We start from the raw sequence: 27,457 nt of genomic DNA, 5'->3' as shown, positions 1-27,457 counted from the left end.
TTTCCCAGCTGGGTTTACCATCCTCCTGCCTCCCAACGCGGGGCTGCTTTGCCTGCAGCACCCCCCAAACAGTGCCAGTACTTGGCAGGGCTCAGCTTGGCAGGCAGGGGGGTTGGAGGGGCTCATACGGGCAGAGGAGTGGGTCTGGGGTACGGAATGGGGGTGTTGGGGCTGCCGGGGTGCCCAGAGGCCCCATCTTGGGTGACAGGCAGAGAGCCATCTTCTGGAGCACTTGATGAATGTCTTTGGTGGTTTTGCTTAATTTTTTTAGATCATTAGCTCCCAGGACTAGAGCAGGGACCTCCTCCTACCTGCAGAGCCAGGGCCATGCCCATTTCCAGCCCTCCCCACCGCCCCGGGGATGCAGAAAGCCTTTTCAGCAGCAGGGAGGGAACTTTTTACAGTCTTTATTGCAGCCACAGGAATACATCAGTGGTATTGCCGGTGGGTGGACAGGGAGCTGGGGGCTCGGTGGTCCTGCAATTCCCTGTTCCATCCATGTGTGACTGGAGGAGCAGTCCCCAATGCCGGCCTACCAGACCCCCACCCCAGCCGCTCACCTCAGGGTGCAGAGCCCAGCAGGCAGGAGCCCCCCTTGCATGCTGCTTCCAGCTCCGAGCTCACCTGCAAAAGGGGGAAAAGCAGAGGGGCAGCCCCAGGCGTGGAGGCTGACCGCCAGCATGGCATGGGGTGGGTGAGGGGGCCGTGGCTTTACCTTGGAGGCACAGTAGAGAGGGGGTGAGTTGGGGGGGCAGCAGGTGGAGGCGAAGTCGGCTTGCTGCTCCACCAGCTGACCCAGCAGCTCGGGGCTGGCCTCTGGCATCGTCTGTGTCAGGCTTTCCCGCAGCCTGCCAGGTAGGGACCGACGGGTTTTAGCAGAGAGCTGGAGGCATTGAATACCTCTATGGCATTTTCAGGGAAGGGAAGCACATGCAGGTGGCAGAAGGAATGGGGCTGGACCCCCTGCAAGGGTTGTGTTATGTGCTTCCCTGTATTTTGCTGCTGTTTAGGCTCAAAACTACCAGCTCCATTCACCCATCCTCAAAATTTTGGCCAGATTTTGATTGCATCCACTGATCCAGTTTTGAGGGAGAGGGAGAAAAGGTTACCTCTTCTTGAAATCAAGGAAATTTAACTTGTTGTACTGCCCGCAGAGCTGGTTGGTCTTTTCCAGGAAGGGGGGCAGCTCTTCTCCCATCTGCTGGCGCTGGGTAGCAGAGGATGGCTGTAAGCAGGCTGGGAAAAGCCTCTGTGGGGGTTTGAGGGATGCAGGGCAGCAAGGGAGGGGAGCCAGCGCAGCCATCCCTGCCTCTCACCTTGCTGTCCAGGCAGGCAGCGGAGTCCTTGGCAGAGCAGCACTCCCCCCTGACTTTTTTGGAGGCATCATATATCTTGCCGAAGAAGGCATCGGGGATGCTGGGATACTCCTGCACCAGCTCGAACAGGTACCTGGAGCAGGGAAAACAAGCAGCTGTAAGAGTTTTTATTGCTGGTGCTGCTCAGCGTGGGATGGGGGCTGCTTTTCACATCATTGTGCAATTCCTGGGGGTGATACCCCTGAGGGAAGAGAGGCTGCTCCCCCCATTATCCTAATAATAATCAAACCATATAATGAAGACTAGGGGAGGAGGAAGGGTCAGCAATTCAGCTGCTGTGGGTACCGCTTACCTCTTGACATGGCGAGGCCCATCCTCACTGCACAGCTGCTCGTTCGACGGCTTCTGCGTGTCTGGCACTTTGTGGGCAGGCGCCGGTGGCAAGGCCAAGATGCAGAAATAGTTTTGCATGAGGTTTTTCCCCTTGCAGCAGTTGGCAAACCTTGCATCTTGGGCCGACAGCATGCTGCAGACTTTGGCTGTGTGCTCCGATAACTGCAAAGAGGGGAGCAGAGAGTGTGTGGGGCTTGGGTTCCTGCCGGGGCTGGTGAGGCTGCAGACCCCCTCACCACAACGGAGTTCAAGGCCCTAAGCCCCTGCTGTGACTCAGGAGGTGGTTTTGAGGTGGACTCCTGGTTCTCCTACCTTCTTTTGCATGCAGTCCTCAGCCACCGAGTCACAGCACTGGGAAAACACCTCAGCAGCATCTTCTGCCAGGGGGAAAATGTTCTCGAAGGAAGCACTGGGCATCTTCTGAGCAAGCGAGGTGAGGTAGCTGGGCGTGCACAAGGCGTACGAGGGGCTTAGGGAGCTCAGCTCCCCCCTCCCCATTAACAGCTCCAAGCAGGGGGTTTGCTGCATAGAGGTGTGGGTGGGACATGATGGGGAGCCACGGGGCTCATCCTGTGCCTCAGCTACAGGCATAGGACTTCCACGGGATGCTACAGCGCGCTTGTTTTTTACAACGTAATTAACATCTGCCTTTGTGAGTGCTGCCTGTGAACAGGATCCGCAGCTTGAAAGAGGAATGCGCTCACAGCCTGATCTCCAGGAAAGAAAAGGCCATTTTCCCCTTTTACCTGAAGGTGAGTTTGTCCTTCCCGTACGCCGTGAAGCGGGAGCAAACCCGGTTTGACATCAGGGTGAGGAGGGAGATGGTTTTCCTTTCCAGTTTCTGCCATAAAAAGAAGATGGAGGTGTCCTCTGAGGGAAATGCAAGCCTTTCCCAGCCACCTCTCCTCAGGCCATCAGCACAGTGCTCGTCCAGCTCCCTGAGGAGCGAGGACGGGGCTGAGCCCAGTGGTCCGAAGAGCCTCACCTCCTTCAGGAAGCAGGCAGTGGGTGCCTGGGAGATGCAGCAGGTGGAAACCATGGAGAGGAAGGACTTGGTGGAGCCCAGGAGCACGGGCAGGGGCGCTTGGCTGTAGCTGCTGGCGTAGTCGTGGAGAAACCTGTGGCAGAGGTGGGCTGAGATGAGCCGGTGCCCCGGGATCGGGTACTCAGGTGCAGGAGATGGAGGGTTTGGGGGTGTTAGGGCTGCCAGGAGATGGCAGCCCTCTCCAGGTACCACCCCATGCTGCCAGCTTGTTGCACCAAGCCATCAATCTGGCTGGTGGCCCCTCTCCAGCCACTTGCACAGGCGGTGGCACTCCTCATCCCTTTGGTAATATCCGGCTGCTGGGGCTCGTGCAAATGCGGGTCGCCCCAGTGTTTTACTCTGATGCACTGGTAGCCCCACAGTCACCAAGAGCCACAGCAGCAATGGCAGCGGGGCAAGACTGGGAGATGCTCGCTTGGTGGGCACCTGGATGTCAGCCAGTGCCATCATGCACACTGGCTCAATTGGCTGTTATCGGCGAGACCGAGTGCCATCCCCAGCCTGGCTTACCTGTCTGCAAAGTCCTTAGGGTCCTTCTTGAAGGCCTGGCAGATCTCTTCGTTGGAGGGCTGGAGGTAGCGGGGCAGGTCCTGGGGTGGGTGCCGCAGGGCGGCCAGGCACAGCTTCTGCTCCAGCCCCTCATGGGCGCAGCAGCCAGCCGTGCCAGGGTGAGACGGGAAGGGCGAGTCTGCGCTGCAGGATTTGGCTGACAGAGCTGAGGACTGTGGGAGGGAGAGGAGGTTACATGCTGGTAACCATCCTAAACTGTCCCCACCATCCCTGGTTTTGGGGTCCATCACCAAGTTTCGGCCAGCCTTACCCCGTCATCGTAGCAGGAGGGGTCAGCACCTTCAGTGCAGCAAGTTTCAGCCAGGGAGACGATTTCGTGGACGAGGTGGCTGATCTCCTCGAAGGTGGCGTTGGAGAATTTCCTGCTATTGGCAATAATGGTCCTGGGAGCAGGGAGCAAGGAGAGGATGAGCTAGGGGTATGTTTCTCTCTCTTATGACAAAAATCACATTGCAGCATAATTCTGCCAAAATGGGGTTTAACATCGTCAGCTGGAGAGGAGCAGCTGTGGCGCTGCAAGTAATAGCAGCGTATTCCTTGGAAAACAACTGTGAAAGACCCAGAGTGGGTCTCAGGCGGGGGGCTGCCCTCTCCAGGGGATCACGCACCAGCTCTGTTTGAATTCCTGATTATTTAGGCACCTAATTGGTTTTGAGGAGTTCACCAACGAAGCAAACTTCTCTCCTGTTAAGAGCATTCGGAGTCCTCATTTGTGGAGAATGAATAAATCTTCCCCTTTCTAAAAGTATTTTTATTTAGTACTTTTTGATCTCGGATCAGGTGCTGAGTGTCCTGTCAGGGCAAATATGGCAGGAGGTACCTACAGCGTTCGGAAATCCTCCTTCCCCAGGGCCTTGAACTCTTGGCAGACTTTGTCCCGGACGTAAGCTTTACCTGTCAGTGCAGAAAAAAGGAGAATTTGTGAGCAGGATTTCTGCCTTGGCTTGCTAGGGCACAGCCCTCGCTGTACCTGGGGTGGCCGGGGAGCCGGGATTCAGTTAGCCTGCATCTGCTGGAGCTGGGGTTTGGGAAAATGCTGGTTTTGCTTTCCCCTGCAGTACCACCTCCTATGCCCTTCTCTTTGGGTGGCAGTTAGCACTCATTTCCAGAAACCTTTCTCCTTGCAGAACCTAAAACCAGCATGGCTCTGCCTGAGTCCCCTAAGGAAAATAACTCAGATCTTTTGCTTCTTGCCAGGGAAAATGATCTTTTGGGGATCCTGTTCCTACTTGACCCCCTGTTTTGCTCTTACTTTCCCCTTCCTTCCCTGGCAGCAACAGTGGTGTGGGAGTGGGGGATGCTATGCCACCACAAAACATGGTCCAAAGGCTGTGGAGCTCTTGCTTTATTTGCTTGAGGATTGTTATTTTTTTACACAGTTGCTTCTTTTCTCAAGTCAGACTTGGTGGTTGCCCCTGGGAAGGTGTTGGTACGGCACTGCAGACCAGCAAAGGCAGCTGCTGTGCTGCTGGTCTTGGAGAAGCACCTCTGGTACCCAGGCTGCTGCTCCAGTTCTGCAGCCAAAAAAAGGGGCAGGGGCAAACCCCCTCCTTGGCCGCTGTGAAAGCAACAGCCAAAACATCAGGCCTGTTCGTTCCTTGTCTGAATGGATGTTTCTGGGTGTGTGAAATGCGAGGTGTTGGTTTTTCTGCCAGGGAGCTCTGGAGACAGGACCATGGAGGTCAGAAGCACCCAGCAGTGAAGACATCCCCAGTGACTCTTTCATCCTTGGAAAAATGCTATTGATTTTTGCTGTAAACTGCATTGGTTAGACTTTGGTACTGGCAGGGTAAATACTGATACCAGTATTTACTGGTGTTACAGTGTGAAGCAAGGTCATTTCCACAAAACCGAGGGGTTATGTGCCGTTACATTGAAGGTCACATTACTTGGGTGGGGAAGGAAGAGTGATGGCACTTTTTCAGGGTTGGTAGCACTAGGAAAAAAGGGGAAGCCATGGTAAAAGGCAGGTCTCTCTCCTCACATGAACAGAAGCTGCCAGCACTGCTCCAAGCACCAACTTACTGCATTTCTTGGTTTTGGCAGGTGGGTGATTCCCTGCAGTGCTGTGAAGGCAGCAAAGGGTGGCACAGAGCATCATTTCCATCCGAAGGGTGGGTGTTACACCAAAAAGGTCTTGTGAAGGGGGTCAGAAAATCTCGTTTTCCCTTGCAAAGGGAAGAAGCTGGGCCCTGCGACACAGTCCTCTCCTCCTTCCTCTGACCCCGACACCAGCCCAGGCTCTTTCCCTCCCAGCTCCTCCAGCATCACCCCAAAGGGGTATCCCAGGTACCAAAGCATCATCCCATGCCTTCCCTTCCCTCCCTTTGATTCCTGCCCAGTGATTTGGCTGTGGGTTGGGGAGAGGGGAGGTCACTGAAAACCACCAGAGCAGATGGACCCCAGCCTCATATCCCTCATCCCTGCAGGAGAGCAAAGCCCCAGACACATGATAAATGCCCTTACCTCGGTGCTCGGCACGCACAGCGGCTAAAAGCAGCATCAGGGAGAGAGCTGCCCTCATGTTGGAGCCGGTTTCCCTCCTCCAGCCGAAAAGCAGTGCTGGGAAACCCATCCCAGTGTTTATATGTAGTGCCAATTGCCAGGTGAATGATTAATCCCAGTGGAGGGGCAGAGGGTGAGCATCCTTGGCCTGCCTGCCATAGTCTGGGTGCCAGCACCTCCAAAATCGGGCTGATTTTAATCATTAACTCAGCAAAATGGGGATGCGTTGCTGTAGGAGCCTCAGGCAGGGTCTTCCTGCCTGAGATGGATGGTGGGTGCAACATGAACAATAGAGGATGTGCCAGGGAAAGCATTCCATACATCCCAGGAACGCAAAGCAATGTGGGTTGGGCCAAGAAATGGTTCTCCCAGCCCCGTGCAAGGAAGGAGCCTGCACTTTTGGGGTGCAAGCACACCAAACTCTGCCAGGGTGGTGATAGGTGGGGACAACTGCTCTGTGAGGTGATGGTGACCTGGTGCAGTGCCCTGCGCCTCCGTGACCATGTTGTACCAGCGCTAGGTCAGGGTGACTCCCACCCAAAGTAACTAATGGCCAGGTGTCATGTGCCCCAAGGTTTGCTGCTTTCCAAAGGCATGCATTGCTTTTTCCCCTCCTTGGGCTGATAGTGGAGCCCTGGAGACCCCCAGGAGCTGCAGTAGAAGGGGCAGTGGGTGCTGTATGTGGCACTGGCAAGGTGCCTGGGCATGGGGCCAGAGGGACTGCAGAGCCACCAGGGTCAGGAGCAGCTTATTTATTCAGCCTTAGGAAGGCAGACAGCAGGCATCATGGCCCAAGGTTGCTGCAAAATAATTATCGAGCAAATCCCACCCTGGGTTAGTGGTGTTTACTGAAATAACCAGCTTCTCTCAGGTGGCTTCCCATGGGCAAACAGACCAGTGCTGTGTTGGGGCTTTTTAAGAGCTCAGTCGTGACTAGAGCAACCAAATCTTAAATATCCCCTTTTCCAGGCAAGTGTACAGAGTTTGCTGCTGTTTAGGACAAGTAGCATTTGACCTGGTTGCTGCTTGTCTCGGGCCACCCTCCAAATCCTGTAGCGGTGGGTTTGTTTCTTGGCACAGTCCTGCAGTGGCTATGGTCTACAGGTGGCTCGGGGTTAGACAGAGGTGACCAGGACTGCGTGCACAGCCAGATGCATGTGGAAGTGGGTTTTCTTGCTTTTACTGGAACTAAAGGTCCTTTTTCCCCTCTGAGCAGCCCCCCACAGGTGGACGTGCCAGCTGAGATGCTCTTCAGTACAGTGACAATGTTTATATATATATACATATATATAAAATATATATACATTTTATATATGATAAAACCAGAGACAGTGGATGCTCAGGAGGATTCAGAACCATTAGAGATCAGAGGAGGGTTTGATCACACTGTGCAGAAGCAACCTGGGTAATGGGCTATTTGGGTATGAACACAGGTATTTGGTCTCTTTTGTGACTACCCTGTAGGAGTCAAGCTGTAATTTCTCAGCAGCTTGCTGTTTAATCGCCACAGTCAGCCTGTTTGGGACGAAAGCCTGGGTATGGGTTAAACCAGGTGGAGGAGAACTGTTTGTAAAATTACTGCAGTCAGGGTGATGCATGGTGCAGGATGTGAAAAATTACGAGAAGTGGTGGTGTGTTAGGCTGAAAAAGCCAGCTCTCCTCCCCCAGGCATGATGGCAGCCTCCTGCCCGTGCTGCCCATAAATTTGGCTTCTCTGGGATGAGCAGCTGCCTGCATCATCCTGCTGTGCCTGAATCCCACAGGATCTGGGTTCTGCAAGATGCCTCTCACTAATGCAATAAGAGTGTGTGTGTGTGTGTGTGTGTGCGTGCTCACCTGCACTCGGATGCTTCTATAAGGTGTGTGTATACGATGCCCAGCTACAGGAGATGTGGATATATAAGATGCCCCCTACATAAGATTTCCGCTCTCTCCAGTCTCATCCTTTTGGCAGGTGAAGTCAATGAAGAATTGGGGGGGGGTGGGGGGTGGGGTGTGTGGGTGTGTGGGTGTGGGTGTGGGGGGGTGTGTGTGTGTGGGGGGGTGTGGGGGGGTGTGTGTGTGCGTGTGTGTGTGTGAGAGAGAGAGAGAGAGAGAGAGAGAGAGAGAGAGAGAGAGAGGATCCAAACGAAATTGAGAAACACATCAGAAAAAACCCAAGAGAAGACATAAACACCTACTTAATGTAATGAAATGCTGTATATATGCCAGGAGGGTGGTCCTGCCAGCCATCCCCACTCAGCAGCGGCTCAGGTCGTGCCCACCCGCTCACCCCACACAGCAACGAGGGCAGGATTTTGGAGGTAGGTTTGGGCTGCCCTCCCCATCCCTTCGAATTGCTTGCACAACAGCCCTCATCAGGGGTAATAATTAATAAGATGCCAGGCTGGGCTTCCCGGAGCGCATCCTGCACTGTGGCTGCCTGACAGCTGGTGACTGGTGCCGGTCTCTGTCTCCGGGTCTCCATCCCCATGAAACCATCCCATGAGCATGGGCAACATCGGTGAACCCCTGCACTGGGGTGTTAAACACAGGAGAATGAACAGCATCCCGCGCTGCTGGGGAAATGTCGCTGTTACCCTGGGAAGCTCAGCTCCAGTGTGCCTCGGTGAGTTGCATGGCATCGGGTTGAATTCTTGCCCCTGCAGCTGCTGAGTTGGGGCCTCTGGCTTTGTGGGGGCTGCAGCAGCACCGACGAGCACGTTGGCTGAGCCGGAGAGCGCCCAGGGGTCGGTCCTGGCAGCCAGGTTTCGGCAGCCAAACTGTGCCAGGGTATGCCTGTCCCAGCCCCATCCCAGAGTTCTGCTGGGAGCGTCATAGAACTCTGCGGGGTCTCCTTGGAGCTAAGCTTCCCATTTACCCCCTGAAGAATGAAAATTCAACAAGATATCCTCTTCTAGTGTCCAAAGACACACCTGGAAAAGGGAGAAAAATCTAGCTGAAGTGCTCCTCGTGGTCCTGCCTGGGAAGCACGTTGCTGACAGGGAAGCAGGTCCGGAGGGATGGAAATCCAACCACTGCGCCCCGCACCCCAGATCTGCCCAGGCCCCACGCACACCGCAGGCAGGGTCCCCCCGCCTCGCTGCCTCCGCTCCCCTCCAGGCCAGATGTTCCCCCTTTAGACCAGATGTCCCCCCGCCAGACCAGGTCCTCTGGGCTGAGGGCAGAGCGGATTTGGGACAGCCAACAGGAGCGAGGTGCCCAGGTCCCCCCGCCTGGCAGTGGGGGGCATCTCGCTGCCATGCATTCACCCCAAAGCAGTCGGTCACTTAGACGGGGCTGTGCCGCAGCAAGCCAGGCGCCATCTGCGCCAGGGCCCGGCAGCGGTTCGCCGGGGGTGCTTCAGCCAGACAGGCTGCAATTACGGGCAATTATTTCAATTAAAGGCAAAGGGCTGCAGGGGAGAACCTTGTTCTGCTACAAAGCAGCGTCTGGGGTTTCGCGGGGGGGGGGTGGGGTGGTGGGGCTGGGATCCATACGCATACGGTTTGGCGGGCGCCCCCCCAGCCCCACGGACGCCCCGCGGGGGGTCGGCGGCCTCCCCCGGGGGGAAGCGGGACCCCCGGGCTGCGGGTCATCCCCCGGGCCGGGCCGGGCACCGCGGGGCTCGGATGGGGGGATGGGGGCGCCTACGGCAGCGCCGGGACCCCCGGCTGGGGGCTGGGGCCTGAGGCAGCGGCTCCGCAGCGGCTGCACCCCGCGGCTCCCGCGGGGACTTGTATTAGGTCCGTGTTCCCCCCCCGCCCCCTTTTTGGTCGTTTTTTTTCTTTCCCCTTTTCTCTTTGTCTCTTTTTCCTGTCCGCCCCCCCCCCCCTCCCTCCCCCCCCGCCTTTTTATTTGTTTGTTTCTGGGTTTTTTTCCCCCTTATTTTCTCCATTTTCTTCTTTTTGCCCTTTTTATTTTTTCTTGTATTTTTTTCCTTTTTTTCTTCTTCTTTTTTTTAATCTGTTGTTTCAGATTTTTATTTGTTTTTTCCGAGTTTTATTCTGTAATACAACCGGGAGCAGAATTCGTGTGTAGTGCTAAAGCTGGTTTAAATGCTCTTATAAAAACATGTAAAAATACAAATGTTTGAAAATAACGCCTATAAAAAATTGTATTCCGAACTTAGGTACAAAACCTTGTATTTATTGAAATAAAGCACCTGTCACCATATCCCTGAGCGCGCTCTGGAACCACCCTGATGGCAGCCTGTTTCCGAAATGCTTTGTTCAGCCCTCACCTTGTGTTAATTGCACGGGGCACGTTTAATTGCCTGATGCAGGCTGTGCAGTGCTGGTGAGGTGTAATGCTGAGCTTCAATGAGGGGGTGCCCTTCGGGGGGTACGTCCTTACGTCAGCCGGTAAAAATGCTGCTGTGCTTGGTAGGAGCATCTCCTTGGAGCAGGTGCCTTTCTGTACGGTATAGTTATACATAGTTATATATATACATATATGTATGGCTGGTATAGATGGTGGGGGGTTGATGTCAGTTGGTAGCTGGTGTGTGCACTGTGCTGCCCGGTAGAAGCGGGCTGCCGGTGTCAAAGCAGGTTCGGTTTTGGCTGTCACAGATCTGCGCGGGAGCAGCCCTGGGTTGATACTGAGTTCAAGTGCCTGCTCAGCCGGTTTCATCGTTGTCCTCTGTGAAATGTCTTTAGCAGCGGGTACTTTGAGGCATGAAGAACTGCTTTTTGAGGAGCCCTCTTCCCCTCAAACCAGGGTGGGCTCTCTCCTCTCTTGAAAGGGACGTGCAGGATTAAACTTTATAACGCAGGATAGGTTATAAAGCAGGTATGTTTAATTCACTGGCGAGCAACAGGGTGGTTAATTCCAAAAGCACCTGCTGCCCCAACTTCTTTGTGCACGTGTGATTTAAAGTATACATTCATACATATTCAATTAATCCCCGAGAATCGGTTGGGTTAGGATAATTAGTCTACCGAGAAGTCATTAACATAAGTTTCCTCCCATTTGCGCTTGCACACTGTCTCCTGGTGGTGGTCGTGGGAGTCGTTATCTCGAGTTTCTTCGCAACCAAAAAACAGGACAGATCCCATACCAGTGTCCTCTTATCAGCACATGAGCATCCCAGGTCCATCTTATCAGTACAAAGGGCCCCAGGACCAGGCCTACTTTGCAAAGTCATACTGTGAAGCTCCTCTTTGTACATACATTGAGAGTTTTAATTATTTTAAGTTTTCCATAACCATTTCTAAGCTTTCTATCAAAAGGAGCCCTTGAAGAGGGCACTCGATAGCCTGTTGTGGAACGGCTTGGTGCAGCAGGCTGGCACTGCTGGTTATCATCACAGGAGGCAGAAAATCCTGGGAGCATGCCAGGGAGCTGAGGGCACTAACAGGTGCCCTGACCCACCTCACCTGGTACCTTTACCCACTTGTTCTGCCTGTTGACCCAGGAGTTCCAGTGAATCTTTGGCTTCAGTGGCTACCCCAAGCTTGTCTGAGTCGGCTGGCTGGAAGGCAGGGTGAGATGAAGTGATGCTTCCCAAATCCTCTAAGCTGGAAATCTTTTCAGGAAGTAAGTGTAAACACAGATTCATACTGATAAGCAGTAAAACAAAGGGTTGGGGTACAACATTTGCAGCTGGCTTTCTCCTGCCTGAGCAATGTCAAAGCCTCTGTATATCATGTGCTACACAGAGGTTGTTCCTTGCTTTCTGGGGTCGATGTCTGAACTCCTCCCCGAGTGTGGGACCAGATGCTGATGCAGAAGAGTGGGTTAGTGACTGGTTTCATCCACGTGCTCTACAAAGCTCATATTAGAGCTTCTAATCTTTGACCAGATGATTCCGTTAAGATTATGTGTTTTGTTTGAAAGTTTATCTAATACCTGGATAATTCAGGTAATGGTAATTAGAGGCAGTTCTTGGATACAAGTGTGTTTTTTTCTGACCCAAAGCCTAACTGAACTTGTTGAGGTAATAGACAAAGTTGATGCACTGGAATTTTTTGGGTAATGATTGCCAGACGATTCTTCTTAGGTTAAACTTAAGTTATACCTAAAAAAGTTGGAACTGACGTTCTGAAACATAAATAAGCTATGCTGCAAGAAGTGGCAGGGCTTGGTCTGAGCCTAACTTGAACTGCTGCAGGTGTGCAGCTGACGTGGCGTTAGTGCTGTCTGGCAGGCATGGAGATGGGCAGTGGGGCCAGCTGTGGTTAAACCGCTTGGAGGCATCTCAGAATGGAGGTGCGGCACCAAGGCAGAGTGTCCCGTCTGTCTCCCAGTGGACTAACTAAACACCTGTAAAACTGGTCTGCAGATACTTGTCTCATGTGGTGCTTCTCAAACAGGTGGTGGCTGGGAGCCTGAGTACATTACCCACTTGCTAAGCAGTGCAGCTGAAAAATAAACCAACAAGGCCAGGAGCTACTTATTCTCTTCTGTCAGGTAAGACATGTTTTGTGCGTAGCATCAGTGACGCATTTGGTTGTTTGAATTTTCACTTTATTTCCTTTATTTCACTCTTTTACACATTGTTGTGTTGCACTGTGTAGCTGGGCAATGCAGGCTGTGCCACACAGGGAACCAGTTTCAGGGAAGCTCATGGTCCCTGCGGTGTGGAAAGCGTTGTGACTCGGTGTAGGCAGAATCGTGAGGCACGTGGTGTTGTGCTTCCAAGGGTAAGGAGAGAGGTTGATTTCCTAGGCCTGTCCAGGTAATACCTTCTGTTTATCACAAACCTGTAAAGGAATTATAGAGGAATGAAGGCAGGTTAATTAACATTGATAATATACGGCTGTGGGCTGGCTTCAGGGGCTTCCGCGGCTGGCATGGATGGTGTGCAGCTGTGGCTGGTTCCTGCTAAGTAGTTAAATAGCTCTAAGGGGTATGGAAGAGGAGCACTGGGTGAAAAGAGATCTGGAAGAAGCAGAGGGTGCCCCAGTTATAGGAGGGACAAGGAGAGGCTCTGGGAGAAACAGGGGGCCCGGATGAGGAGAGGCTGGCTGGAAGAGGAGCCCGGAGAAGAAAGAACCCGGATGCAGCAGAGGCAAGAAGCAGGGTGGACAGTCCTGAAGAGGCTGGAGAAACAGCAACAGTAGATAAACTGCTGAAACCTTGTGGGGGATTTGTGCCAGGGCAAGGTGCAGGAACTGTTTATGGAAGTTAACCTGGTATGGGGCAGGAAAAGCCTTGTTGTAGCCAGTGAGTTTTGGTAGTGCTGTGACACAAACCCGTCTAAAATGAATTCCCTTAATGAGAAATGCACTCCTCGATTACCTTAAATTAGGAACCTGCATCTTGTTTGATTTTGTGTTTGCAGCAGGCATTCAGAAACTTGGCTTCCATCAAAGGAGCTATCATCAGTCTTGTGTGTATGCTCAAGGAGGACACTTGCATGTTTTTGAGTTTAGACTCCTTTTTATGGATGGAAATAAGAATAAAAAAGATAGATAAAGGAAAACTGCTCTAACAGAAAAAAAATCAATAGCATTATGATTAGCTGACATCTTTAAGTCTTACCTATTTGTAGGTGGTATAAATCAACTTGTGATTTCTTTCTGGTAACAGCAGTCAAAGGAGCAGTGCCTTGACTGATGTAAACACTTGAAAACAAAGTCAGTATCTTTTTTTAAAAAAAAAAAAAGATACTAAAGATGATAGTGATGGGAATGGATAGTCTGTGGTAAAAACTTTATGGAAAGTCTCTTGGTTTTCCTCATCTAATGCTGTTCTGTCACCAAGAAACCTCATTCTGATTTAGAATGTTCTTAAATCTTTTGAAAGTACAAATTAGAGACTGGCAAACCAAAGCGTCTGGTGAATTTAATCTCCTTAAGTGACTGCTTTAGAAGTGTGAGGGTTCTGAAACACACATGTATTTAAGATTACCACAGAAAACCTGCTTGGGAGTAGTTCTATAACAGGAGTATAATAAAATTGACATCTTGGTAGTTTAGTAGTTTTTGTTGTTTTTTTTTCCTTGAAGCTCTCAAGATTGCAATGAAGTAGTGTTAATGTACCACTTGAAAACCACTTAGCAAGATAAATGGTATAATTTTGTATTTTTTCTACTCTCTGCATTATCTCAGTTATGTCCTAAGTACTAAGGCTAATGCTGATGTGTGTTTATTAGAGCTTTCCATGATTGTCTGATGTGGCTAGGTCATTCAGTAGATGTCTCACAGAACAATCTGTGGAGTGACATGAATTCAGGTGATTGCTGCAGGCACTGCAAGTGTCATTGCTCACTGGAAGTGAGACTAGGGGTTCCAAACAGAGTCTGATAGCCCTTCCCTCCTTCCTGACCTAGCCAGCAATGATAGCTCTTCTGGAAAGCGCCAAGTGATAGGGAGGCAGCAGTCAAAAGCCAGACTGAAAACAGTTTCCAAGTAATTTAAGTAACCTGTGCCTGAAGTACCTCTGACTCCAGTGTGCTCAGCACCTTTTCCTTTAGTTTTTTATGCACTTGGAAAAATTTCAGCATCTGCCAGTTGAATCGGTTAATTGCACCAGCTAGAGGCTTTTTTGCTGACCTAAACGTAGTTTTCAAATCCTGGTGCCGCAGGGCTTGCAGTAGCTCACACTAATAGAGTAAGGCGTTATGTACTTCTTTCAGGGACTGCAGCTGCTGGTGAGGGCCAGGTCAGCTGGAAACGGTACCTACTGTCAGCTCATTTCTCTTGCCTGGAGAGAGGAGTTAAAAACTGCTTCGCTTTGCCGTGCAGGATTGATTGAGGCTTTTAATTGCAATATAGAGCATCTACAAAGCTAATGTTGCTTGGGGATGTGCTCTTCAACATGCAGGTAAAGTCCCAGCCTGTTTTCTCCTGGGCTTGCTATTCCTTTACAGAAGTACCTCTTAATCTACTGATGATCCAGGACCAGCAAGTCCCTGAAGCTAGAGGAAGGGAAGAAATAAGCTGAGGTAGAGGGAGAAAGATTAAGGCAACACATCGTCCCTGCCTAAATCTTTTTCTACCACCAGCTGCCATTTGTAAGGGGAGAAGGCTTGGCACGCCTAGCTGGGGTGAGTGGGCATACTGCACCGTCCGCTTCTGAAGCAGGCAGCAAACACTGATGTGCTGGTCACTCCTGGCCTGACCAGCACTTGCCATCGCCACCTTGGCCACCAGGTGTCTGCACTGAACAGAAATTAAATACAGCTTGAGATAAACCCCTCCAAACATGGCAGCAGAGACAAGTGGCGGGGGGGAATATACAAGGAGCATAGTGGGAAGGGCTTTTTCCCAAGCCTGCGTACCCTGGAGGCAGGGATGATTTTTAGGTGTTTGTCAATCCCTTGTTTCACAGCCCAGGACTAAGTTTGTGTTACTTGAACTAGATGCTGCAGTGAGGAGGTCTCAGTGTTTGGAGAGTGGGAGAAATGTTCCTCCTATTCAGGATGTTCTTGGTATAGAACTTGGTGGGCAGACAAATTTGGTATTGACGTTATGGCTTTATGGCTGTTTAACCCATACGTGGCAACGTGCCTGTAGTATACATACAGTGCCTTAGGGCAGAGGAGTAGTGGGTGGAAGACATTTGGATGTTTGGTCGTGACTGGAAATGAGCAGCTGGGCCAAAACCAAGGCTTGCTGTGATGCGTGGAGGTTTGAGCCCTACCTGGCCACAGGCCCGTGCAGCAGCAAGACCGTGAGAAGCTCGGTGGCTGCTGGTGCTGTGGTTGTCCCAGCATGCGTGCAGCTAGCAGGCATGTAGCATGTCCTTTGAGCTGTGCCCTGTAGTTTCAGTCTGGCACTTGGGCTCCGTCTCTGGGTCTTGGTTTGCTGGCTGTTGCATTAAAGCAGGTCGTGCTTTACCCAGGAGCTCACCGATCAGATCAGGGAACGCAATCATGCCCTGAGATGTTGGGTTGGGTCTGCAGCTCCCTTGTAGCTGGCACCTTACAGAGGACAAGGAAGGTATCATTGCAAACTTCTCTTCCACTTCATACCCTGCAGTAGTACCATCTAGGGTCAAGAGTCCGTACTTCCGATGTCTCTTCCTACTTCTGAATTTGTTTGTTGCTTTGTTTCCTTTTAGTGGAACAGTGCGCCTACTTGAAAGGGCTATGTGCAGTGCAAGACAGAGGTACCTCAGCACTGGTGTGAGTCCTGATAGTGTCACTTGCTCCTGGTGCTGATACCACTCATCCACTAGCTGAACTATGGGAGCTGCATAGAACCAGGGCAATCCAGGTGAAACTTGATTTTTATTTTTTTTTTTATTTTGAAGGCGATAAGCAGTGAGGGTGCAGGCAGCTGGAAAGAGTGTTGCCCAGGCAAGAAGGTGGAGGTAGCTGTGAGAATTTCAGTGCTCTAGATCAACAGCCTTTTAGAGTGCTTGCTTGACTTAGTGCTAAGAAAGATAGTCCGTTGCCATGGTTAGCAAGAGACTGCTGACCCAGTACAGACTTTGCAAGGCTTCAGGGCTGACATGTATCACTTTTCCAACTTGTCTTGATCTGTGGAGCTGTTCTCAGCACACCTGCAACAAGCAAAAGAAATTACAGCATTTTCTAATGACTGGGTGCTATTGCCAAATCTGAACTTGGGTTTTAACATTCTATAGCTTAAATGTAACATTTTGATTTAGGTTGCAGTCAAATGTTTTGGTACTTACTAATGCTATGGTGTACAAGGCAAGGATAGTGTGATAGCAGGGGCATGAACCAGTGTAGAGTACGGGGCTGGTAAGGAAGGGGCACAGGGCAACACTATAAACCCTGGGACTATAAATAACTCAAATAGTCAAAGAACAGGACATTTGAGAGCTCGGAAAAACAACTTCAGGAGTTTCAAAGAGAACCAGGAAAAACATCCGATATATTGCCTTTTATGATGTGTTTTTGTGTGGTGGGGCTGGAAGACAGCTGAGGAGCAAGGCATGACTTAAATGTCTGCAGAGAGAGAAGGGGAAGATGCTGCCTATGCTGATTTTTCTGGCAAAAGATTAAAGGCCGATAATAGTTTGGGGTGACCCGTTTCCCAATTTAAGTCTATGAGGTCAGAACCCAGAAGGGTGGTTGAAGGGCAAGCTTAGCAGTGGCGGAAGGGGTGAAAAGTAACTTCTGTGTAGCTATTTAGTTAGTTCCCCCACAGTTTGCCTGGCTTTGGCAGGAAAGATGGTACCCTGCACTACCCGTAGCTCACATGTGGGCTCCCTGGCCTTCTCGGGCTCACTGATGTCCCTGGGTGATCCTGGTGATGCTCTGACTAGCACAAACAGCCCTGAACAAGCAGCTAATGCCTGTGTGTTGTCTTTCCAGTCACAGGCATGCTGTGTAAGTTGCTGGTACAAGGCTGTTCACTCAAAGGTTAACGTTTACCCTGGGGTGGCTTAGTGCTTACAGGATTCTTTAATTTTCTGTCTAGATGAGCATAGGAGCTTGCTTCTTATCCACTTTGTACTTGGCATATAGTGTCAAGCAGTGGTTGGCTCTGGCCCTCTTTTGGCATTTAGCTTTTGGTATTATCGTACCTAATCTTTCCTCTGTAGGCATGAAATTTGAACTTAAAAATGCATACTTTGAGTTGTATGTTATACTAATGTTCACAAGAACTATGAAATGAGAACTTGCAGACAACCTGCTTCTATTTGTTTCTAGAGATAGCTCTAATGCTAGCAGCTATGTGCAAGTTAAGAAAAGAATGTCAGGATGCTGGAAACAAGTCTCAGAATTTTGCCAAAAAAATAGGATGAACTTTTCCAATGGGTCTGAAAAGCTTTCTTGGGGTTTTAATTAAAAAAAAAATACAAAAATTAATTGCTTCTGAAGATGTTAGTATTTCTTTGAACGCAGTTTTGGTGAGGTGTGTAATCAGTACTTTTGAGCTGCTGTTGGATGACTAGGTGCCCTTAATTTACCTATAAGGTGATATATTTTTAACTGGTGCTTACAACTTGTACTGTAGATTCAAATCCAGTGATATCTTATAGATTACTTGTGGTCCTAAAACGAGCATTTCTTCCTGCAATGACAGTTCGCTGGTGGATGCAGGGTTTATAATGTGTTTGGCACAGAAGCAATTTCTCAGCTCTGTAATCTCCACAAGGCAATCTGCAACAGATCTGTCCATGGCTGTGCTGAAGTGATGTTGCTGGTCTGCCTGACGTTCACTTAAACAATGAATCTCCAGCAGTTTGACCTGCTGTCAGAAGCCAAGTGTGAAGTGACAGGCTTGTAATCCTCTTCATGTTGCGCAGACAGCCCCCACTGACAGGTTGATTGTTTCTGATTCCCCGGCTGACTCTTTCAGAGCACTGAAAGGGCCTTAGTTGCATAGGTAGCAAAATATTTAATGGAAAAGCAAAGCCAGGGATGTTGTGGCTTCAGAAAGACAACTTAGTAAACCTTTTCTAAGCTGAGTTTAGATATGCTGAGCTGGCATAACAGACCATAGTGCTCAAAACAATAAATTTCCCTTTCTGAAAGGATGGTAAAGTCCAGCTTGCTTAGAAAGGAAAAATGGATACAAAGCCTTTGGGCAGTTTGTGAAGTTCTACTTGCCAAAAGGAGCGTTGCAAGTGTAGCACTGGAAAGTTCAAAGTAAAGTATAAGAGGGAAAAGATGAACCAGCTCTCATGAAAAAGCAAACTTTGTTTAATAGAGCAAAGGCTACCTGGAGAAGGGTGGAGGGTGTTTACTGCAGCTGTCCTAGATGCCTTAATTAATCCTCTCCAAGGCACCAGTGCAGTGCAGCCTTCAGCATTAGGACTTGCTGAATGATAGTGATACACGGCAGCATAACAGGTGCGATGATGGTTACGTCTAGGTGAGATTAAATGATACAGGTATTAATGTGCAGCTTTCCTCCTGACACTTGGAGGCATGGGAAGGAGCAAAGGTGATAAAACAAGGACAATAGCAGAAACAGTTTGCTAAGCTGACTTGTGAAATGATTGTGCCTCCTGGGTTAGCAAACAGCTTCTGCAGAGGTGAGGGCCCAGTGTGAGTTATACAGGCACAGGCTGATTCAGGCTTGCTGGCCTAAGGACTGCAGCCACACAAATCTTCTACTGCTATGCCATGCCTGCTGTTTCAGCTCTGCCTTTTGGCACAAAGTGGGTATGGCTCCTGGACTGGGTCAGCCGGTGGCAGAAGCTGTGCCAGTTCCCATGCTTGTACCGGCTGTTTGGAGGAGGAAGGTATGGGTGCAAAAACTGAGTGCAGGGATTAACGTTCCCTGGAGTTGAAGGCTTGGGTTGTTCGCATGCTTGGTGCTCTTTCAGGCACCAGTGAAATATGTGGGTATGTAACTCTGTTTTGGGAGAGCACAGTTGCTAGTTTAGGTATGCTTTTACCAGGTAGAGTCAGAGAAAACCGTTAATGGATATACTAAAATACTGCCATTACTAACTAGTGCTGAAAAGTTTTCCTTTACTCCCTGCTTGTTAAAGTATTGCACCCAGGAGATGCATATAACTAAGCATGTTTCCTGTCCTCCACATCTGTAAAGTAATGATGGCTCTGGGGCTTTATGTGCAGAAGATCAATGCATGTAACAGCTGGCTACCAAGAAATCCCGCATGATTGTATGTTTTAATGACTTAGTGACATGGTGTAATGGTGAGGCTGTAACCTGTGTTTGTGAACTGTACTTGGAATTGGCTTGTGCAATTGTAGTGTGGTTCAATAACAATTTGTATGTGCCTTTCTGAGGAAAATAAATAGACTTTGTCTTCAGAGGAGTTATTTGATATTAACCAATCATAGAATGACAGAATAGTTTGGGCTGGAAGGGACCTTGAAGACCCTCCAGTTCCCACCCCCTGCCACGGGCAGGGACACCTCCCACCAGCCCAGGCTGCTCCCAGCCCCGTCCAGCCTGGCCTTGAGCACTGCCAGGGATGGGGCACCCACAGCTGCTCTGGGCAGCCTGGGCCAGCACCTCGCCGCCCTCACGGTGAAGAACTTCTTTCCAATATCTAATCTAAACCTACCTTCTTTTAGTTTAGAGCCATTCCCCCTTGTCCTATTGCTACTGACATTACCAAAAAGTCTGTCCCCATCTTTCTAATAAGGCCCCTTTAGGCACTGGAAGGTGCTGTAAGTTCCCCCGGAGCTGCCTCTTCTCCAGGCTGACAACCCCAGCTCTCAGCCTGTCTGCGCAGGAGAGCTGCTCCAGTCCCCTGATGATCTTCATGGCCTTCTCTGGACTCTCTCCAACAGGTCCGTGTTCTCCTTGTGCTGGGGGCCCCAGAGCTGGACACAGGACTGCAGGGGGGGTCTCACTGGAGCGGAGCAGAGGGGCAGAATCACCCCCCTGCCCTGCTGGCCACGCTGCTCTGGGTGCAGCCCAGGGCATGGGTGGCTCTCTGGGCTGCGAGTGCACATTGTCTGGCTGTGTTGGGCTTCTTGTCCAGCAGCACCCCCAAGTCCTTCTCCTCAGAGCTGCTCTCAATCCATTCTCTGCCCAGCCTGTATTGATAGGGGGAGGTGCCCCAACTCAGGGGCAGGACCTTGCACTTGGCCTTGTTGAACCTCAAAACCATCAGAAAACCATAAAATTTTGGTCTTTTAAACAATTGTCATGCCCAAGAGTAGACATCCCTACAGGAATATATGAGAATATTGCCTTTTTCGCTGCTCTTCTATTAACAATTACTTGATCTTGCATTAATCATGGTACTTGTATCCTGAATCAGAGTCCATCCTCTACTGTAAGCCTGCATTTCAAATTAACACTAGTAACCACTTACAGTTAACAACCTGGTAAGGGGCACAGGCTGAGGCAGGGTGATTTTACAGATTATACTTGCTCTTCCTGTCTGGTTCTTGGTGGTGGTGGGACTGCCATGTCACTGTCACCACACAGATGGCTCAGGAGTTACTGTTGCGGTGGAGAGGGCTGGTTCATTCCTGCCTGGCTGAGTGACCTTCCCTGGGTGTTCCGTGGCCCTCCTTCCGTGGCCTTGTGGGAGTCTGCAGAGTCTCTGCATCCCTTAGCATTTTGCAGCTCTGTAAGTACACCCTGGTTTCTATTTCCAGTTGGATACACTTGAGTTGAGGAAAGATTTGCTTTTGATGTCTACAAGTGTGATCTGGCTGGCGGTCATGTCTGCCTCCACCTGGCCCATAAATGCTGTGCCTTTGGGAGGGGAGAAATGACTCTGGACCGATTTAGTAGGCTGGCACAGCATGGTTCCACCAAGCTGTTTTCATGCTTCACTCTTGAAAGCTAGTTGATGAGCTCTGCAGTCTGAAATTAAACAATAAAAGGAGGCAGACCTTTTGGTGGCCAAAAGGCTTTCTGTTTGTTCTGAAGCATTTACTTATCACATTTTTCTCCCAAACCTGTATGGATTGAATGGTAAACTTAGCTCTGCAGTGGGGTCATTGCAATTGGAAGAATTACCCAGCTGGTAGCTTCTCTTCCTTAAACTTTTTTTAGTTTTTTTTTTAAGTATTTTAGTTTTTTTTTAAGTTTAAGAAGCAGCCTTTTTTACAGGAGTTGTGTTTTAAAAATTACATTTGCTAATAGTTTACACCTCTGGTGTGTACCTCCTGTCGCGAATTGCAACTAACCCCTATTTATAAGATGGGTCTTCTTGCAGCACATCAGGGCTGATTAGTGTTAAATCATTAAATGTTTAGAATTCCTTCTGTTTCTCTACGTGGTGGTTACAGTTAAAACAAACTTTGCTAGAACACCTTTAAAGGAAAAAAACCCAACAAACCAGAAATGAGCTTGCCAGAAGAGAACCAGTGAAATGAAGTGGAAGTAAAGCACAGTGAGCAGGAACGCAAAGAACAAATGCTGCTGAACATGGTGCCCTGGTTTTCTAAGGTAGGTTTTGTAATGAATTGAAAGGTCCTTTTCCTGCCTCTGGTGAATGGCATATACGTACTTCCAGAAGAAGAAAGTAGAGAGAGAGCAGAGGGCAGGAAGACAGTTTTGTAGGTCTGCCCTTTGATTCCACTTACTCCTGGGTCTGTGCTACTTGAAGTACAAAGAAAATAATCTTGGACCACCAGTTTGTTTGCTCATGTGTTCTTTAGCTTGGAAGAGAAATACCTGACATCTCAGGAAAGCTCCACATCCTGCAGCAGCCAGCGTGACAAGCTGCTGAAGCAGTTTATTGCCCTTTTGTTCACAGCCTAAATGTCAGTTGCTTGTAACTCCAAATAGTCATACATCACACTGGCATTTTCTAGGTCCTCTCATAAGGTTTTTCTCACTGTGGGAATAAAGTTTCCTGTAGTTCAAATTTATTTAGACCTCATTTTGGGAAATATTTTCCCATTGTGTAGGCTTGTTTAAGATTCCCTTGCCAGAATAATTGTGGTCAAAGAATGAAAATGAAGAAAATAGCCTTGACTAGAATGCAGGTATGCATGAGCCAAGCAGAGTGGTTGCTGCTTGCTGTTAGCTCTCCAGTGGGCTGCTTCAGTCCTGCCTGCCCTTTGCTGCCGCTGGCTTATTCTCCAATGTTTGGTCTGACTGGTAGCCAGGTGGGCATGTTGGTTAGATTTGGCAAAAGGTTGAGCAAGAGTCTTCATTTATGGGCTTGGGACGGGGGTGGTGGAGATGAGGAACCTTCATGGTTAAGTCAAGCTTCATCCCTCAATGATATTTGAGTAAAAGGTGGAAAATCCTACTCCTTGCTGTTGCTAAATTGCCTGAATTCACTTGCTGGCTGAGCAGGACTTCTTGCTGCAGACTTCATTAGCCCTGATGCATGAATCCTTTCCAGTCAGTAAGGCCTTATTCCCAAGCATTGTCCCCTGCCTCCATAACCTTGTAAGATTTTACTCTTCCAAGCCCCAGATGCTGTTTTGATAGTCCTGTGTTTAACTCCTGCAATTGCCTGCTGTGAAGATCTTTGTGTTGCAGTTCAATAAAGTCAATTTCAGTGTGCATGGTGTGTGACTTTTCCCTTTTTTTTTTTTGTATGTAATAAAGCTATTTGCTTCACTACTGTGCCAATTACTTTAAACGATTCCTCTGTGTGCACTTTGTTTCCAGTTTAGTTTGCTTTGGTGAGAAAATGAGATTAAACCGCAACCCTTCCTACTTACTGGAGAAGTGTGGCCGTGCAGGGGCTCTGTGTAAGATTTCTGTGACACAGAAGGCTATTTACTGTAACCTTGATCCTATTTAATAAGGTGGGTGGAAGTTGATGTTTGTTTAGGTTGTCTAACAGGCCAAGGCATTTAGCTGTCAGATGAGGCTTTTCTTGAGTAACTGGTGATATACTAGATTAAGGTCCATGGTGAGAAAAAAAAATATAAATATATATATATATATAAAAAGGAGGACTGTTTTGTGTGACTAACCAGCAGCTTGACAAATGAGCCTGTATGTGAAAGACTTCGCAAGAAGCAAGAGATTAAAGAAATAGTTACGGTTTTAAGTAGAAGTGAAGAATAAAGGCTGGTTAAACATGACTTTTTGCCATGTGTGGAGAGAAACTGTGTGGTGGCGGATTTCAGTGCTGAACACCATCAGCTGCCAGAAGGGCTGGCTGAGGGCTTGCCTGCCTGCTTAGAGCGGTCAGGACGCAAGTGCCGGAGCGCTCTGTGGGCACAAAGGATGACGTTCTGCTTGTCAGCCGCTGCCTCTTCCTGCCTTTGTGCCCTTCGTTGCTGTTTTTGAATCAGTATTGCATTTAAGGCTTAATTCTGAAATGGCAAGGCACACAAATGACGCTGGTTTGGTTCATGTCCTCACTGAACTCTGAAACCGCTTACAGAATTAAAGGTGTTTACGAGCCAGTGTGTTCATAGCTTGTGTCTCCCTTTCTGTGCCATTCTTAAATTGATTCTGGAGATGGGGGAGTGGTTGTGGGGTTTTTTTTCCTCCCCCCTCTTTTCTTTCTTCAAAAGAATGGTGTGGTAGCTGCCCAGGATCTTCACTAAAAATCTCAGCTGTGTATTTTATTAGATGTAGCCAGCACAAGATGGAAACATGGTGAGAAGAAATGGTAACAGCAAGGTTGATACGGTGCCTTAGTGTGTATTATGCATAATATTAGATGAGGTTTGAGGTTGGAGTTGGAGAATTTTAATGAATAGTTATTGGTTTTTTTTCCAGATTGCGTAGAAGAAGAAAACAAGAATGTATTTCTTGCTCAGTTTCATGTGTGAACTTCAAAAAAAAATGTGATGCTAAATGTATCCATTACATGGAAACTCAACTGTCCTTGTTTTAATTAATATTTTTTTTTTCCTTTTTCATGGGCCTTAGTACCATCCTCTTTTGAGAGATGAAGAACTTCTTCAGTTTAATAGCTAATTTCATCACTATCCAGGAATCAATTCAATGAGGGGAAAAGTATAAAGAGTATCCAACTGTAAAAAAGTCTTTAGGAAATCAGTGCAAATAACTGACTGCGTTTACATGCATTTCCTTTAGTTATCCTTCTTGTTATCAGCTGGGATGGAGAGATGTCCATAGACTGTGGTTATTGTACAAAATTGATGTTATTAAATTTGTCCAAAATTTCTGAAAGGCTAATTTTAAATACTCATTTTCTACCAGGAAAGATCATTTTAGTTTTGCATTTTAGAAGTTCTTTATAGGTGCTGTCCAGGATTAACATCCATGTGGGTTATACAGCGTTTACCCCAGAGGAAGCTGAGCATTTGCCTTACCTGCACAGGTCAGAAGTAATTGACTTAAGAGAATTGGTGTGGACTGGGAAGGCATGAATCTATTTCTGTTTTCTGAAATATCTCGAAACCTTTCTTTGTCATGTTTTTGAGGTATTTCATTTCATGAATTCTCTCTATAATTGATACTGGTGGAGTCTGTCACAGGTTTTTTTTTATAATTTTTTTTCCTCAGCCTTGTGGTTCTCAATGGTTTGGACAGAAAATGTTCAAACACAAAAGTGGGATGTTTGTTAAATGGAGTTGGTTGTAAAGAGACACACCCCCATCAGTTTCACTGAGAAAGTTCTTCTGTTCCCTTAGTGCCGTAGGATGTGGAAACTCAACAGTCTCTGCAGAAGGAGAGGAAAATGCTTCAACTGTGAATCTTGCAGCATGGCTCTGTGATGAACCAGATACAATTCCAATATGGGTGTTTTAGAGGACCTGAAAGCATTTTCACAAAGTTTTTGTCATTTACCGGCTGGAGGATTTTTGCTCGTTGATTTTGTCTTTGCTTGTTTCTGACAGATTATTGCAGCAAGCAATAATTATTGCCCTGTGCCTGGCAGATCCTCTTGTTTCAGTTTGTTTCTGGTTCAGTTCTCATTAAGTGTTTCTTGTGGTCCAGTGCACTAGATATCTGCTACTTTGTTCAAAGTAAAATGGCCAAGGGTTGAGTAACAAGGTGTGGTATGTAATGAAAATAGTTCTGTTAAAGTTAGGCTAAAAATACAACAATAAAATTCAGCATAATTATATGCCTGAAAGAAGTAGGAATAAAAATGTTGAAATAGGGCACTTTTATATTTCATCTGGCTGTCATCTCTAATTTTTAATGGAAAAAAAACTACAGGGAGAAATTGGAACAAAAGCGTGAAAACAAGGATCCTTTGATTTTCTAAGTGTACTTAATTTTATTTTCCCCTTCTCTTTTAGGTCAGGAAAAATCATTTAAATCAGCACAGCTATACCAAATACTTTGGTGTTTGGTCAGCAACCCCCAACCTCCTCCCCGCCCCAGCCGCCTGCGCTGAAATGGCACCCTGTTCTGACAGTGGTATAGGTTAACTCGAGGGAAGCTTTCACTGGGTACGTTTCTATTTTCCTTTCTGCTTGGGATTAACTCGATAGGAAGATGACATTTTTAAAAATCCAGTTTGGTTCTACATGTGTTTTCTGAAAAATGGTAGAAATTAAGAGGCATGTGACAAAGGTGATGTTGGGTTAATAAGGGTTGCTTATTTATGGATGAAAGATTCAGCAGCAACAGAGTATGCTATATAGCTTGCCTGAGTGTATCGCCTCTGTCCAGAGAATGGCTCTGGGTGGAAAGCTTTCAAGCACAAAATGACTTTAGAACTTCTGTGTGTATTTTACATGAGATGAAATTTTAGGAGTTGCATTTAAATAACATTACAGGGATTGATCTGTCCAACCCATTAAGAAGCAGTATTTGTTCTTGCTATCAATAGCACTTGTTCATCTAACAGCAGGAATGTGCTTTCCCTCGGTGTACTCGGCATTGTCTGCTTTGACAGTGTTCCATCTGTCTGTACCTATCCATGATGGAGCCTTACCTCCCAGGGCAATGTAGGAATTTTAGCAAAGTGCTTTTCCACCTCAGCAGTTCGGCAGACCCCTTTTGGCCTGACGCAAGGTCTGCTTTTGCACCAGTCTCCCAGGACGATTCATTCTTTTTGGTTTCTTGGTGGGTGTTTGAGTCAAATTCAACAACATGGGTCATTTGTTGTGAGATGATGAAGGGTCTTACTGAAATTAATGGTAGCATCACACTACTCTTGTCCCCAGCAGTGATAATTATACTTTGTGGTACCTTCTTAGATCAAAAGTCTATGGCTCATGTGCAACCTTGCTGGCTCAGAAGATGCTCTCTTTTCCCACTTTCTTGGACTCAAGATTTCCAGCATCTCCCTGACACATCCATCGCTGGCAGGCATACCCACAGGTCGCTCACCGAACCTACTCTGCCTGCTCTCCAGCCCAACCTTTCTGAGGGGCAGACCCCGTGGGTCGCACCTCCAGGCGTGCCCTGCTGCTGCCCGGGGGGCCGAGAGCTTTGAGGCAAGTACCAGTCACTGAGCAGCAAGGACAGATGAGGGTTACGTTGGGGTTATGGCCAGACAGAGGCGAGTCTTGCAAAGCCTCCAGAAGTAGATTATAGACCTTGTCAGACAGGGTTAACTGTCTGCCTTGTCAGCTGTGTTAAGAGGTATATGTTGTAATTATTTGTGAAAGCGAGTTTGAGAATCGGTTTTGGGCAGCAGGAACCCAAGTTCTCTTTTTTCAGGTCTTACAGGGTTGACAGCTAATGCCAGGGTGGTTGATAAGCCTCTTGGCTGGGCCTGATGCAAGCACTGGTCATGGAGAGGATCCGGGCTTACGCCTCTGGACAGAAGAAAACCATTCTTTATTTAGACAGCATGCTGAAGACTTACTGGAGGAAAATGGGTGATGGTCCCAGGTGAAGCAATTGGCTTGTGCTGGCTTTAACACAGCTTTACAGGTTACTGGGATCTCACTGAAACTCAAGTTAGCCTTGTGTTCGGTGGCTGTGTTCAGGGGTGCAAGGTCTGAGGAACTGCATTTATCTCTGTCTCCCCGTGACACCAGAAATGGGAGAAAATCTGGTGTCAGAACTGTGTCACATCAGTGACATTTTCCTTTGAAAATAAATGTGTCTGGACTGTTGTTGAGATTGCTGAGGTTATTTTGATGAGCTATCAAGATTAACAGGAAAATATTAATTCTGGGTGCTGGTTGGAACAACTGCCTTTGGTTAGTTCAGTTTGCATCTGTGAGAAATTGGATTTGGGCTGGAGAGAGGTTGTTTGGAAGCAAAGGATGCAGTAAATTTGCTCTATAGTCTCATGTACTCAATTGTTGGTATAAACAAGAGCTGCAAAAGCCAAAAAGAAAACTTGTGAAGGCCTGAAAATAAACTTAATGTATTAAGTCAAGAGGAGAAGAAAAAATGAAGTTGTGCAATAAGGACTGAGTAGCGTGAAAGGAGAGTATTTATAAAATTACATAAATACTTTGCCCAAATTTTGCTGTGGAGCGTTT

At 48.3% G+C, this 27,457-nt stretch overlaps 1 protein-coding gene across 1 annotated transcript; it reads right to left on the bottom strand.

Moving 5' to 3' along the window:
• Positions 1 to 390: 390 nt before the first annotated feature.
• Positions 391 to 5,914, bottom strand: GC (GC vitamin D binding protein). The gene is made up of 12 exons (XM_037392262.1): positions 5,791 to 5,914; positions 4,149 to 4,218; positions 3,575 to 3,707; positions 3,265 to 3,476; positions 2,695 to 2,827; positions 2,456 to 2,550; positions 2,022 to 2,151; positions 1,669 to 1,871; positions 1,317 to 1,449; positions 1,110 to 1,207; positions 716 to 848; positions 391 to 624 (listed from the first exon to the last, which is right to left on the bottom strand). Exons 1-12 carry the CDS (start codon positions 5,897 to 5,899, stop codon positions 562 to 564), a joined length of 1,512 nt encoding a protein of 503 aa, XP_037248159.1. The 5' UTR covers positions 5,900 to 5,914; the 3' UTR covers positions 391 to 561.
• Positions 5,915 to 27,457: the final 21,543 nt, after the last annotated feature.

The sequence above is a fragment of the Falco rusticolus genome, chromosome 1, assembly GCF_015220075.1.
Source record: "Falco rusticolus isolate bFalRus1 chromosome 1, bFalRus1.pri, whole genome shotgun sequence".
In the NCBI taxonomy this organism is placed as follows: Eukaryota; Metazoa; Chordata; class Aves; order Falconiformes; family Falconidae; genus Falco; species Falco rusticolus.
The sequence above is the reverse complement of the archived record's forward strand: the minus strand, read 5'-3'. Positions and strand labels throughout refer to the sequence as shown.